This window comes from Chenopodium quinoa, unplaced genomic scaffold (genome assembly GCF_001683475.1).
Source record: "Chenopodium quinoa cultivar QQ74 unplaced genomic scaffold, ASM168347v1, whole genome shotgun sequence".
Classification (NCBI taxonomy): domain Eukaryota; kingdom Viridiplantae; phylum Streptophyta; class Magnoliopsida; order Caryophyllales; family Amaranthaceae; genus Chenopodium; species Chenopodium quinoa.
The window spans coordinates 1,949,725-1,964,623 of NW_018743555.1; the positions used below are offsets into that span (position 1 = coordinate 1,949,725).

At 34.3% G+C, this 14,899-nt stretch overlaps 1 protein-coding gene across 1 annotated transcript; it reads left to right on the forward strand.

Moving 5' to 3' along the window:
• Positions 1-5,471: 5,471 nt before the first annotated feature.
• Positions 5,472-11,103, forward strand: LOC110740304 (succinate dehydrogenase [ubiquinone] iron-sulfur subunit 2, mitochondrial-like). The gene is made up of 2 exons (XM_021920793.1): positions 5,472-6,338; positions 10,584-11,103. The coding sequence occupies exons 1-2, from the start codon at positions 5,683-5,685 to the stop codon at positions 10,753-10,755; spliced, it is 828 nt and encodes a 275-aa protein (XP_021776485.1). The 5' UTR covers positions 5,472-5,682; the 3' UTR covers positions 10,756-11,103.
• The last annotated feature ends 3,796 nt before the right edge of the window (positions 11,104-14,899 follow it).

Genomic DNA, 14,899 nt, shown 5'->3' on the forward strand with positions numbered 1-14,899 from the left:
TCTAAGTGGTATATATAGTTGAGTTTCTGGGAGGAGAAAGGGGGAAGAATGTTATGAGTCATAATGATCTTAGTCCCCTAAACAAGTTGCTGTTTAATTTGGTAAGAAAAACAATTTTGCCTAGGACTCAGAAGAGAAGTCAGGCATGTTTGATGGACTTGGATGTCATATTCTGTCTTTCCAAGAAAATAAAAATCAATTTTCCTTCGCTAATGTATCAACATCTAGCACACTGTGTTCCAAGGAAGAACAAATTGGGCTATGGGGCAGTGCTTTCTACTGTGTTTGAGTTTCTAGGAGTGAAGCTCAAAGGATTTTATGAGGCGTTGGAGGAAAAACCAGAGAATGTAATCAATGGTGAGACACTACAAGGTATAAGCCTTGAAGTAGTGAATGGGAAGGTCAGAAGAATGGAAGAGAAAAAGGCTATGGGAGGAAAGAGAAAAGGGAAGGAAGTCCCTGAAAAGGCTGTAAGGAAGAGCAGGAGGATCTCAGCTAGCAAAACTCCTAAAACTAGTATGGAGAAGCCTCTTGAGTTAGATGAGGAAGAGAACAAAGTTACGGCAGGGCAGGTGGCTGAGCTTGTTGACAGAGCTGACATTGCTAAGAAGAAGCTTAAGGCAGCCACAGAACAGTTGCAAAAACTTGAGAGAAAGGTACAAGGTCTTGAGGGCAGTCTCAAACTGCAGAAGCTGGAGTTCCAGAGGGATCTCAAGAGTCTTCAAGACAAGTTTGAGGAGTATGTGAAGCAAAACATTGATGATAATAAGAAAATTCTTGAACTCCTTGAAACTTGACCTAGACCAGCCTCACCTACCTTAATCCTCTTAGCCTACCTCTAGCCTTGCTCTTTCTATGTTTTGTTAATTCAGTCATGAACTTGTTTAATTTCTGTTTTAGTTTCTGAACAATTTCTTTTGGGCTGTAATATTTTTAATTGTTCAGCAGGATGTTAATCTTTTGATTTTAAAGAAAACTTTTAGAACTTGGAACAAACACGTGTGTATATGTATGTTATGAAAGCTTATGCAGGCAAGTGGAACTCACTTGAGGGAAGTTAGTAGCGCTGCCTTCAGTTTCCCACACTCGATGAATTGCTTGTGGGGCTGTGGCCAAATGCTTAATAAACTTGAAAAAGCAGGACTTTTTGATGATGCCAAAAGGGGGAAAAGAGAAAGCAAACTTGAAGGCTAAATTTGTTCTGGGTTCCAGTTGAGAAAGTATCATAACTTGTTGGCTTATTGTTTTGTTTTCTGTCAAAAATTTTAAAATGATAAAAATACGTCATTCTAATTGTTTTAACTTTTCTCAAGAGTTTGCTTAAGTTTGTCATCATCAAAAAGGGGGGAATTGTTGAAGATTAAAGGTTTTGATGATGATGAACTTAAACTAAAGCAAACTCAACTAAAGGTTTATAAGTGTTTGATTAGTACAGGAGAAGTTGACCTTGGTGGTGGAAGAGTATCTTGAACTATGAAGACTTGAAGAAACCTTAGTGAAAAGTTAATCAATATAGAAGAAGAGTTCTCTAACAAGAACTAAACTCCTTAACAGCAATGTTCCCTAACAGGAACTTGAAAGATGTAAGCTGAAGACAGTAAGTTCCATAAGGAACTTAGGCTGCGAAGTTCCAATTGAGGACTGGAGATCAAGTGACAGTAGGAACTTGTTCCTGGTCTGTGTGAAGCCCAAGTAATTCGAGTTTACAGAAGCGCGGCACTGCAATAATAATTTAGTTAAGATTTTATCTTCTAGATTTATTGTTAAATATGTTAACAAGATATGCATGAAATCTATTAGAGACGTGACAAGATAAATTGGCAAATTTAATAAAATCGGAAAAGATAAAAAGATAGATTTTAGAAAAAGATTTTATTTTAATTTGTTTCTTAAAATCAGTTTTGTTAAAAAGATATTATTCTTTTTAACTATATCTTTCTTCGTTTTTCGGAAAGGATTTTCTTCAAAGGAGATTTACCTAAACCGTGTTTTTAAGATAAGGCAAGTTAACCTTTTTATCTTTTAGAAAACCTACTTGCTATACAAGTTGTACTTGTATAAATAGTAGAGATCAAATTGTTTTAGTTTTTTGTAAGTTTATGCGTGAAGAGATCTTGAGAGCTAAATTTGTGTAAGTTTGCCAAGCTTTATCTTGTCATATTAGTTTTGGATTTTATGCATTGCTTGCCTAACATATTCTAGGTGTTGAGTTTTTTGTAATTGGTTGGGTTATTGGGTGTGAGTGTATGAAATTTATATTGCATACAAGTGAGACAACTTTGTGTTTAAAGGCTGGGATTGTACTGTGAGAGTACGAGTGAATTTAAGTCAGGGGACTTAAATTGGGTAGGATAGAGTCCTACTGTGTAGCAAGTTCTAGTTGGAACTTGTGTGCAAAAGGTTTGTCTTATAATATATTTGTAACTTTGCGTTTGCCCTATTATAGTGGATTGGTGTTTTGTTGAAATCCCTTAGAAGGGTCGAGGTTTTACTTTCAATTGGGCCCTGGAAGGTTTCCTTGTAAAATCTTGTGTGCACTACTAAGTTCATTTTATGTTCCGTTTATAATTTGCAAAAGTAGTTACTAGGAACCTAACTACAATTCACCCCCCTCTTGTAGTGTTCGTTTCAACTAACAAAATCTAAAAAACATACCAATATATTTTTTTTTTGGTGTTTAGAGAGCCCATAAGGGTAGGGGTGAGAATTGATCCCAAGACCTCCTAGGTCGGGAGGGAAGCTCAAACTACTTAAGTTATCCCACACTCTCATAAAATACCAATATTATTATTAGTCATTCATTACATGCCTACTAATAGTTTAAATCGTTACAAAAGCATATCAATTCCTAACTAATTTCATATTAAAGATATATTTTGAAATTTGACATATAAATTAAAAATTTATTTCAAAATTTGAAAAAACAACCCGGGCATAGCATGGGGCACAAAACTAGTATTCGTATAAATGCAAGTGATGCATTTTAAAAAAAATAGAGCAAGTAGATAAAAAAAAACAAAGGAGTCAAGAATACTTGAGCCAAACACAATTATCTTATAAAATAATTTACCACCAAAAATGAAAAACGAAAACTATTTTTTAAATATAAAGGGAGATATAATTTTGAGGATGTTTTAGAGCCTGTTCTCCACAAACTTTTGCGTGGACCTAAGGTTTATACACACATAACTAGGGATGTCAATGAGGCGGGGCGGGGCGGATGTTGGTCTTCCCATCCCCATCCCCATCCCCATCCCCGTGGCGAGTCCAATATTCATCCTCATCCCCGCCCTAGCCGGTACAACTCCAAAACCATACCCGCCCCATCCCCCACTTGGATATTCATCCCCACCTAATCCTCACCAAAGACCCGCCTAATCCCCACCCAAGATCCACCTAATCTTTGTCTCTAAAACACATAATCCTACGTAATTAATACGGATTATAATAGAAATAAAACATTCTTAATATTACACACATTTTTGTTTATAATATAAGTGTAGTACAAATATTATAATTAATATTATATTTCATGTAATTATTTTGTAAAATAGTATAAAAGTATGTAATTTTGCTTTTAAAAATATATAGATGTGGGTATGAGGTGGGGATAAGGCGGGTACGAAGTGGGGTGGGGCGGGGATGGGGCGGGTACAACTTAAAATCCAGCCTGCCCCATCACCCATGGCGGGTATGGTTTTTATCCCCATCCCCGCCCCACCACCCGTCAAACCGAGACCCACCCGCTCCACTAGGGCGGGGATGGGACGGGTCTCCTATTTGACCCGCCCCACTAACATCCCTATACATAACTGACATTATATTCAACATAGTGACCTCTAATTTTGATATAGTAACCTTATTTTCAACATAGTAACCTTTTTAAAAACTTGTGTGACTTTTAATGTTATAATGAACTTAAAGTACAACATTATATTGAATAATGACTTAATTTTAACATAGTGATCTTTATTATTCATATTGACCATTGTATTAAAATTATATTAAAAAAAGGAAAAATATACTTTAATAATCCCAACTATGGACGATTTACCTACAATAATTCCAACTATAGTTTATTCTACAATAATCTCAACTATTAGGTCAGTTTTCCTCCATCAGTCCCAAACCGGTCAACAAAAGTCAAAAACCTATTATTGTAGGTTGTTTGACACGTGTTAGTGTGTGAGTGGTTCCAAAAAAAATTAAAAAAAAAAGAAAACCAAAAAAATAAATCTAGCAGCCAACCCTAACCTCCACCTCCACCTCCTGCCGGAAACGACTCCCACGACCCCTAGCCGCACCCCCGAAACCCCCAGCCGCACCACCGAAACCCCCAGCCGCACCACCGAAACCGGCCAAACCACCCAAATCGCTCCAGCAGCACCCCCGAAACCCTTGCCCGTGAAACCCTCTACCACCCATCTAACCTACCCCGACCTCCGAAACCACCAACCTAGCTCACGCCAACCCCGAAAACCACCAACCTAAGCTATAAAAACCCTCGAAACCTGCCCCCTACTTGAATCTGCCGCTATAACTGCCCCTCCTCCCTTCTCTCACCATCAAAACAAACGAATTTAACAAGGGTGATCTGGGTTGGTGGCTGCGGCGGAGGAGAGAGAATCCAATGGTGGTGTTGGTGCCGATCTGGGTTGGTGGTTGCGGACTTGCGGAGAGGATGAATGGTTAAGGCTTGTGGCCAGGGAAGGAGGATGGTTTTTTCGATGAGGATAGGGAGGAGGGGACGGTGTCCCGGTGGTCGGATTTGGGAATGAAGGGGTGGCTGAAGGGAGGAGGGGTGGTTGGGCTGATTTTTGTTTTTTTTTTTTAAAATTTTTTTTATTAAGCTAATCATGTGTTAACATGTGGCATTTAAAAAACAAAAAAAAAAGTTTACCTTTTCAGCAGGTAACCGATTTTTGAGACTGTTGGAGGAAAACTGGCCTAATAGTTGGGATTATGGTAGAATAAACGATAGTTGGGATTATTGTAGATAAATCGCCCATAGTTGGGGTTATTAAAGTGTATTTTTCCTTAAAAAAATTAACTTCTTACGGAGTATAACTTTAATAATGTCATACAAACTTTTATTTCAACGTAATAACCTTTATTTCAACTTAATAACATTTATATTAATATAGTGACTTTTTTTTTATCAATAAAACAACCATATTGTCTCTAATATTGGTGGTTCACAATAAATGAGTGTGAACCAGGTCCATTTAAGAATTTGTACCTGTTCTTTTTAGATTATTTTCAATTGAGTTCAGTTTAATTCTTAATTTCCTTATCTCATAATATATTCAGTTCAATTTAGTTAAATTCAGTTCAGTTCACTTTAGTATTTTTTTTTTATTTTTATTTTTTTGACAAAAGATGTTAAATTTAAACGGTAAAATACTAAAATTATACATCACTTAACCAAAGAAGAAGGAAAGAAATATTAAAAGGCGGTGTGTTTAGGGCGCTCCAAAGGCAAACCACGACACCATTCTATTTTACTCACGGCTAAAAAATTAGCCACGCCACCGTCTCCAACGCACCCAATTTTCAATTTCAATAATTCCACCATTCCTCCTTTTATTTGCCCAACAACTATCTCTCTCCTCTTTTCTTGCAATTCCCATTTCTCCTGATTTCCCCCATTTTCTCTCTCCTCCTCTTCCTCCGACCACAACAATGGCTTCGAGTCTCCTCCGCCGCGCCACAACCTCTCCGCTCAGCCGCCTCCTCCTCTCCCGCCTCCACGCCTCCGACGCCTCCGCCTCCGCCTCCGCCGCACCATCGCCGCCACCAAAATCGATGAAAACCTTCCAAATCTACCGCTGGAACCCCGACAATCCTTCCAAACCCGAGCTCAAAAACTACGAGATCAATCTCAAGGAGTGCGGTCCCATGGTCCTCGACGCTCTCATCAAGATCAAGAACGAAATCGACCCGTCTCTCACCTTCCGCCGATCTTGCCGCGAAGGAATTTGTGGCTCCTGCGCTATGAACATCGACGGTTGTAATGGCCTCGCTTGTCTTACGAAGATCGATTCGTCTGCTTCGGCTGCTTCGATGATTACGCCGTTGCCGCATATGTTTGTGGTTAAGGATTTGGTGGTTGATATGACCAATTTCTATAATCAGTATAAGAGTATTGAGCCTTGGTTGAAGAGGAAGAATCCTGCTACTACGCCTGGGAAAGAGTATCTTCAAACTAAGGAGGATAGGAAGAAGTTGGATGGAATGTATGAGTGTATTCTTTGTGCTTGTTGTAGTACTTCCTGCCCTAGTTATTGGTGGAATCCTGAATCTTATTTGGGTCCTGCTGCTTTGCTTCATGCTCATCGGTTAGTTTCTCTGTCCTTTTACTCGGTTTCGTGCTTGTTTTTGGGACGTTTTGACTTTTACGCTATTTACATGTATAATAATACGAGTCATGGATGTGTTTTTATTAATTTGATTAGTTCGACTTTTACGCTATACGTATACCGTGTGTTTTATTAATATGATGATGATAATAAATGTTATGATGTTATGCTGTTGTGTTAGTCTAATTGTATGTTATGTTGTTGTGTTAGTCTAATTTAAAAAGATATTAATGCGTGAAGTTGCGTGTTTGGCGAAATGACTAAGGTGATGATCAAATTGTTACAATTTTGAAGGATATGAAATGTGTACTGAAGTTAAGATTTTCTTAACGACTTAGGTCCTGATTGGTTTGATGTAAAATATTTTCGTGGAAAATGATTTTCCCAATTTCACTTGTTTGTTTTGTGAAGGGGTGAAAAACAAATTTCCCAAGGGTGGAAAATTTCATTCTTAATGATTGAAAATATTTTCCTTTACAAAACAAGGGAAGCCACATTTTCCTCCTCCTCCTTATCTCTTCTTTTTTTTTTTATTACTTCCCTCTTATCCATCCTTACATTCTCCCTCCTATTTTTTTACTTTTCTTTATGCAACCAAACAATGGAAAACTAATTTGCAATTGTGATTTACCTTGAAAATATGTTTTCCATTAAAACTAATTTTTCATTAAAAAACTTTTACATCAAACCAAACGGGGCCTTAATGCTAGTAGTGTATTGATTAAACTTAGCCTAAGTTCTCAATTTTCAATATTATCGATAGATGTTATTGCTAGAATGATTGAAAATTTAGATTTTATAGCTAAAATGATTGAAAATTTAGATGCTATAGCTAAAATGATTGAAGATGTTTATGGTAAGTTTAGTAATTTGATGAAACTTGGCCATTGATAAAATTTTGTAAAACATGTTGATTATTTTTACAGATGTTATCTATCTTTCTCATGGTAGCAAACGTTGCATGGCCTGAATAAGCTACTGTTGTTTTAAATCACCACCATTAATAGAGCAAACACTTCATCTCAAAGTTGAACATAATTATAAGGACTCTGAGTCTTACTTCAAATAAACACAAATTGCTGAGGTCTTGGGTATGTTATAGTCTCAAAATCCCAAAAAGTATTTCAATATAAGGGTAAGGAGTTGGAGAATCTTTGAGCTACATGTATAACTTGGCCAAAATAAAATACTGCTACGCATATAAAAAGCTGATTCTTGTCAAAGCAAAATGCAGCTACTCAATCTGTCCCACTTTTACGAGATTTTTAATGATAATATCAGTTAGAATTGAAAAATTCATAATACTAAGATCATCGTTGTATTTGTTTGCTCTTTATTCATTGTTAAAGTAAACTTCAGTTTGTTTATTGAAAAATAGCTTAATTTAACACCCAAGCTAAGCATAATATCTCATCACTTCATCAAATTTTGAAAGAAAAGCAATTACTGTCAATAATCCATTCAAATTGTACGTCAAAATTGTAAGCCTGAGTTGGAGCACATGATTGAGATTCAGATTTAGCTGTATGGGAATTATAAACATAAGTAATTGCATGGACTCTGGGTGGTGGGTTTTCTTTTAATTCAAGAAATTAAATTGAAAAAGTTCAACATTCACCATACAAAATTTACAAAGACATTGGTATAGTAATATCCCTTCAGTCCCTTTTATTATCCCAATATTCCCCAACTCTTACTTTATTAAGAGCCAAAGCCAAATTTATGCACAATGGTGGATGAAGAGAGAGATAAAAGCTGGTAGTGAGTTTTGTTTAATTCAAAGATATTAAATTGAATATTTCATCATACAATAGGTACAAAGACATTGATATAGTAATACTCCTCCAGTCCTCCCCTCCCTAAAAAGACTGCCCCAAACTCTAACTTTACTTTATTATGAACCAAAGCCAAATTTATGCACATGGGTGGGCGCAATTATTGAGAGATGGAGAACACATAGGGTTGCAAGTGGTCATATTTACTAAACAAAGTATGGGGCAATCTTGTAGAAACATCCATTTTGGGCAAATAGGGCATCTTAGGGACAAAGGGAGGAGTTAACAGCAACACTGGTCCCCTGATTATTGAATACTGATCTTATCAAAGCAAGCCAAATACAACTTCAGAATGAACAATAATTCAGTAATAACACAGACATTGCAAATTTTAGAGTCCTTGTATTTGAAATTAATTTAAATATAATGATAGTGGCAACTGTGTCAAGAACACATGCAATATGCAAAAGTTATAAAAAAATAAAATGAAAATGATTAAACAGAACAGGAACACTCACACACACACTCACAAAGCATAACTGCCAACAGATTGAGGTTTTGCATATTCAAGAATTCTGTACGCTGTAAGAGGTAATAAGCCATTGGCCCTATTCCTCAATTTGGCGAGGTCAGAGATTGAAACTGAAATGACAAAAATTGAGATAGTGGAAAATTGGGGCTATTGCAAAGCTTCGCAGAATCTGCTTCATAATTGAAGGATCAAATAAAATATGATAAGCAAGAAGACAAACAGTTTCATCCAAAATTATACCTTGCACCTAGCATTGGCAATCCTGTTGAGGATATGTAATACATTTTTTTTAATAGAAAAATTAAATTAGTTTTTAGACTTTTATTTTGTGCTTATAAGTTTACAATAGACCAACTAATATGCCTTCAAGTGGTGTGCTTTACACCTTAAGATTGTATATGTTAATACTTCAAATGACTGGGGTTCCATGAGCATCTTTGACGACGGCATAACTCTTGCTAGGTTCCATTTCATGTTTCTTTTCCATTTGCCCTTTTTGTATGGCGTGTTTTATGCTTCCTTTTGATGGTTTTACTATCTTTGTGTTCATTTTGCTAGTATTTAATGCTTTTTCTTTTTTTTTTTTTGGTAAAAAAATTTGTATTGATTGAATTTGTGTTGTATCATATGTGATGTTTGGACTCACATCTGCACAATCTAGCCACACTTCTGGAATTGACTAGACGTGGGCGGGGCATGAAGTACAGATTGGATGTGGTTGAATAAAAGGACTTGGTAACTTATTTGCATGGAAATTGATAGTCCCAATTTTTTTTTTTTAATTAAAAATAGCACACTAACTTTATTAATCTAGGGTGTACTTTAAAACTCGAGGTCATGAAATTGAACCATCAAGTTGCGTGTAAATTGAACTACACATTAGGGATTTTGGAGAAAGGTGAACCCTCTTCTTCACACTCTTATCACCACTTAGTGTTTGCCCATTTGTGAATGGTGAGAGATGTGGAATGTGGTTGATGAAGCTGTAGCTCTTAGCCTATGGTCCTCTATTGTGTTTTCCTATACACAAAAGTGGGTATTATATCATAATAGGGGGGAGGGTTTGGAGGTTGATTGGTTATAGGTGTAAGTAGCATTTACTTGCCAACTTTTCTCTATACCTCCTTTGCCCTTAAATCTGCCCCGAGTTCATTTCCAAAATTTGGACACTTCTTAAACATGTCCTCGTATCCTGTGGCCCTGGATAATTTAATGTGTCTGGCTCTCAAAATCTATACCAAAGTACCCCTGTCTCCAAGCTTCATAGAATTTTATTGAGTAATTTATATGAAATAAGTCCAATACTCTAGCTCTATGCGCTATGAAATTCAACCTTAAAGATGTCAGTATTTACATACTCTTGTTGAACAATACTGAATTTCTTTCTTTCCTTTCCTTGTGTAAGTGTTTGAGAAAAGCTTGCCTGCAATTGCTATGTGGTGAGTTTGAACAAGAAAATTTAGCTTATATAGTTAACTAGAGAAAACTTTTCAAAATTGAACGTGGTTTAGTCTTGCCTACATCTGCTTTTGTGGTGACTGGTGAGTTTGTGAAAGGCATCATTATTGACAAATAGGATTCCAGAAATATAGGAAATGGAGATAAATGCAAAATTAATTGTTCAAGCTGAACTTATAAATTGATAAGGTATTTTCAGCTTTTGTATCGTTTACTAATTCCACAATAAGCATGCATCAATAGGGAAATTTGTACTTGAAAAATAGAATATATTTCAGATAGGAATATCTTTAATGAAGTATGAAACAAAATTTAGCTGAAGTGATGAAAGAAATAGTTCAGCAAGGTTGTAAGCTTTATTATTAATTTGCCAATTCCACTTTTTGTGTTTGTGTAAGCTTATGACCTTTTTACTAGAAAACTGTGCGACTTATTTTTGTTTTGTATTCTTGTGTGCAGATGGATAGCTGATAGCCGTGATGAGTACACTGAGGAGCGACTGGAGGCAATTAATGACGAGTTCAAGCTGTATAGGTGCCATACTATTATGAACTGTACTCGTGCCTGCCCAAAGGGTTTGAACCCTGCAAAGCAGATTCAACAGATTAAACGTCTCGAGCATGCTAAGTGATGATGCTCATTTTCCAGCTCTTGATGTTTAGGGTTTCGATCAATGTTTCAGTGCAGAATGTACACTGAAACATGCACAACTTGGAATAATTGTTGCAAGCTTTTATGTGCAGGAAAATAATTTGCCAACTGCCTAGAATGCCTTTACTTGATTTGTCCAGTGCTTCTATGACATTATTATTTTGTTATATTGAAGTGTATTAATTCATGAAATTGTCAAGGGTGGTTAATAAATTTAGGTTGTGATATTCTTCTGTTGCTGATTATATGGACAGCACTGTGTGTTCCCGAACTCGATTGTACACCACCTTGAATATCTTTATATCTAGTGTTATTGGAAATTTATACACAAAAAATGTGGACAAGGCTACATTTTTTAAAAAGAGTTTTTTGACAAACGAGATACGATAATTAATTAAAAGGAAAGGGCGCACCAGTGATCATCTTTCTAATTGTAGAATTCCAATGGTTGGCTAACTCATCTAATGCCTTGTGGTAACTATCATTCTCAATTTCTCAAGGTACAACAATTCCAGATTTTCAGCTACTTTTTGTTCCAATGGTTAATCTAGCTGTTAATTTATTAATTTATATTTATATCTAGTAATTAATTACCAAGATAATTGATGAAAGGAAGTGATGATTAATCAAGGCACAGAAAGGAAGTGATGATTAAAGGGTGGGCTTAGATTTAGGGACTTAACTAGTATAACACTCGTGCGATCAAATCTTAATACGGAGTACTTATTTTCATTTTACAAAATTTTAAGATAAAACGATTTAATGAGTAGTAATGAATTTACTTACATAGATATTTAAATCCTTTGTGACTCTGTCCCATATTTCATGTCCCATTTGTGTTCCATTAAATCTAACTGGTTGGATTTTAGTAGCATGATCTATTTATTTGATTCTAAAATCTTAATATATTTTTCAAGAGACAATTAAAAGAAGTGGAACACAAATGAGATATAAAAAGTGGGACATAAGATATAAGAAGCGGATCCACGTTGGGTTCAAGTGGGTTCATTGAACCCACTAATTTTTTGGGAAATTTTTTCTTTTTTTTCAATTAAAAAAAATCGGAAAAAAGGAATAGATACAATTTGTGTGTGCTATGAGATAGCAAACTTAGCGTAGCTCGTTGGTAAGTCAGTGCTTGGTTTGTGCGCTTTGGGCTCAATGGTCAGCAGTTTGATTCCTGGTAACTCAGTTGCTAGTTGCTTCAATTACTCTATTAAACCCCAATATCCTTTTTTAACCCCAATGGCCAATACTCTAATGTCTTTTTCACTTTTGCTTTAATTACTTTACTAAACCCCAACATCCTTTTTAATTTGTTTCCCTTTTGATTCAATTACTTTACTAAACCCCAATAATCAAAATATTAATCCCTCTACCCTAACTACTTTCTCTTCCTAATTTTTTTTCTCCAAAATATATATGAAAATAAAAATTTTGCTTCTAGATCCTATTTTCTAAAGGTATTTAATTGTATTAAATTATGTTATCCGTTGTAATATGGATCGAAATTCAAACGTATGCATCAAATTTATAATTTATACTTCCTATGTACGTTATTTTTAAATTGCAATATTGTAATTTTACGATAATTACACTCTCCTTTGATCGTTTTTATGGTTCCTACGCTGGAAAAAATTAATATAATCAAGTGGAATGATGTTAGGTTTGTCTAAAAAAATACTTTTATCGTATCGTGTTTTTATAAATTTGACATAAATATAACTTAAAATAATTAAGTGGTAGAATCTACATTGAAAAGCGTGATACCAAAGTTTGCGATCAAAAAATCGAAAAACCTATATCTTATTAATGATTCCGAACCCACCATTCTGAAATCCGATACGCCACTGTGACTGATCGATTAACCTTTGACCAAGTAATCTATCCCGACCACACGGTGTGACCAGCCACAATAAAAATTTGTGAATATATGTTTGAAAAAATTTACTATTATAAAAACAATGTGATCATTGTATATACTACCTCCGTTAATGATTATCTGCAACTTTGAAATTTTTTTTATCTCACAAATAATACCCCAAAGTTGCAGATAACCATTTACGGAGGTAGTATAATACTTTCTTTGTTTTATTAGTTTTACATTTCATTTAGGCGTGTTTGCCAATGCATACTTTTAAATGTAAATATCTTTAGTTACATATTAGCAAAAATTATAGAATTTTGATATCTGAAAAATAGACATTGAGATATGGAATTTATTTGAAAAATAGACATTGAGATGAATCTAACAATATCCTACAAGACATGTACTTAACACTAAATCACATCTTTTTATAAATATTTGATATTTTTATTATGTACTCGTATCTAAATATTAATTCTCATTTTCTTTTCTTTTTTTTTTTCACTCGTGGAGGATAAAAATATGAAATTATCTTGCCCCATCACCTGTTACACATTATTACATGATTACCATAAACATATTGCACCTTCCACTACCATAATTACCTGTTTATTTTTTTTTTCAAATTAAAACCTCTAGCTATATGTAACCTTGAAAGGTTGATTAGGCTTGCCCTTAATTGTGTTTATTAACTGAATTTATTATTATTATTATTATTATTATTATTATTATTATTATTATTATATGTAATCATTTAATATTTTCATTGCACATATATAATTGTGAAAAAATTAATATACATATTAGAGAAGTAAGAAAAAAATGCATATCATTCTTACTTATTATCACCTATGACGGCATATACAAAATCTACAATGCGATTCTAAGCGACAGCATAATGTGAGACCGCTTGTATAGAAAGGGAAAATTAATGATTAATTAATTGGAATGCTATTAAAATTTGTAATATCCATAACATTATATGGTAGAAATTGTAAGATAAAATATTAAAGTTTTGTATTCCTTAATCATTATAGCTAGTCCAATCACAAAACAAATGTCAATCCACTATATAAATTGGGATGTATCTGTATAAAGCAAAATAAACATTTAATAATATGAAATATTCACTAATATATTGAATCTATATAAAGCAAAAGGAATATTTTACAAAATTAAAGTATTTACTAATATATGCATCCATATAAAGCAAAATAACTTTCATTTAACCAAAAATAAAATAAAAAGGACACCTGCTAGCCATGGAACTAGTGTACCATGTTTTAGTATAGTATCTAGAAGTTCTTTAACCAAGCACTTTTGGCTCACAAATTTTAAGGTGCACCTTGGTTCACATAGAAATAGGTGCATCACTCGTATACTTTTGAACATTTAGTAAAAAAAATCGAACAAATGCAAATTTTAAACATTTAGTAAAAAAAAAACTGAACATCGTAGATTTTGAACATTTAGTAAAAAAAAAAATATGAACAATCACAATGCACCTCGCCTATATTTTTGAAAATTTAGTAAGAAAATCTGAAACAATCCAAATTTTGAACATTTAGTAAGAAAAAGAAAAAAAACTGAACATGAATCGTAAATTTTGAACATTTAGTAAAGAAATATGAACAATCGCAATGCACCACGCATATATTTTTAAACATGTAGTAAAAAAATTGAACAATCACAAATTTAAATATTTAGTAAATATTCTGAAAAATTGCAAACTTTAAACATGTAATAAATACAACAATATATACGAAACATTAATTTTTTTTAAACAAGTTTGTTTGACTCGTAATAGTTTTGAAATATAAGCTGAACACTTTCTGCATATAAAATGAACATTTTATAATAAAATATGAAAATATGAAAATTATATGTTTATGTTCAGTTTTTTGTTAAGTGTTCAATTTCTTTTACTAAATATTTAAAAGTATAGACGTGGTGCACCTATTTAGCGCACATAATAACTATTGCTTTTGGCTAAGCAATGTTGGCCTTTACTTAGGGATTGGAACTCAATCCATGTTACTTTAAAGGTGAGGTAATATATAAATTCAGATTTTATTGAAACTTTTCAGGACTATGATCCGAGTTGTACTTGGAGGAGAATTTGGGGGGCGAAGTCTCTCTTATTGGATGGATTAAAGTGGAGGGTGGGCAATGGGAGTTCTATTCGGGTTGGGGACGAAGCATGGTGCTATAGTGAGCCAACAATATGTTCCAATTCCCCTTCCAAACCATGATCCCG

What these genes read in the sequence shown, in the direction of transcription:
- LOC110740304 (XM_021920793.1), top strand. Translation starts at nt 5,683, where the DNA reads ATGGCTTCGAGTCTCCTCCGCCGCGCCACAACCTCTCCGCTCAGCCGC. An exon ending in GCTTTGCTTCATGCTCATCG is followed by an intron (nt 6,339 to 10,583) that starts GTTAGTTTCTCT and finishes TCTTGTGTGCAG; the next exon opens with ATGGATAGCTGATAGCCGTG.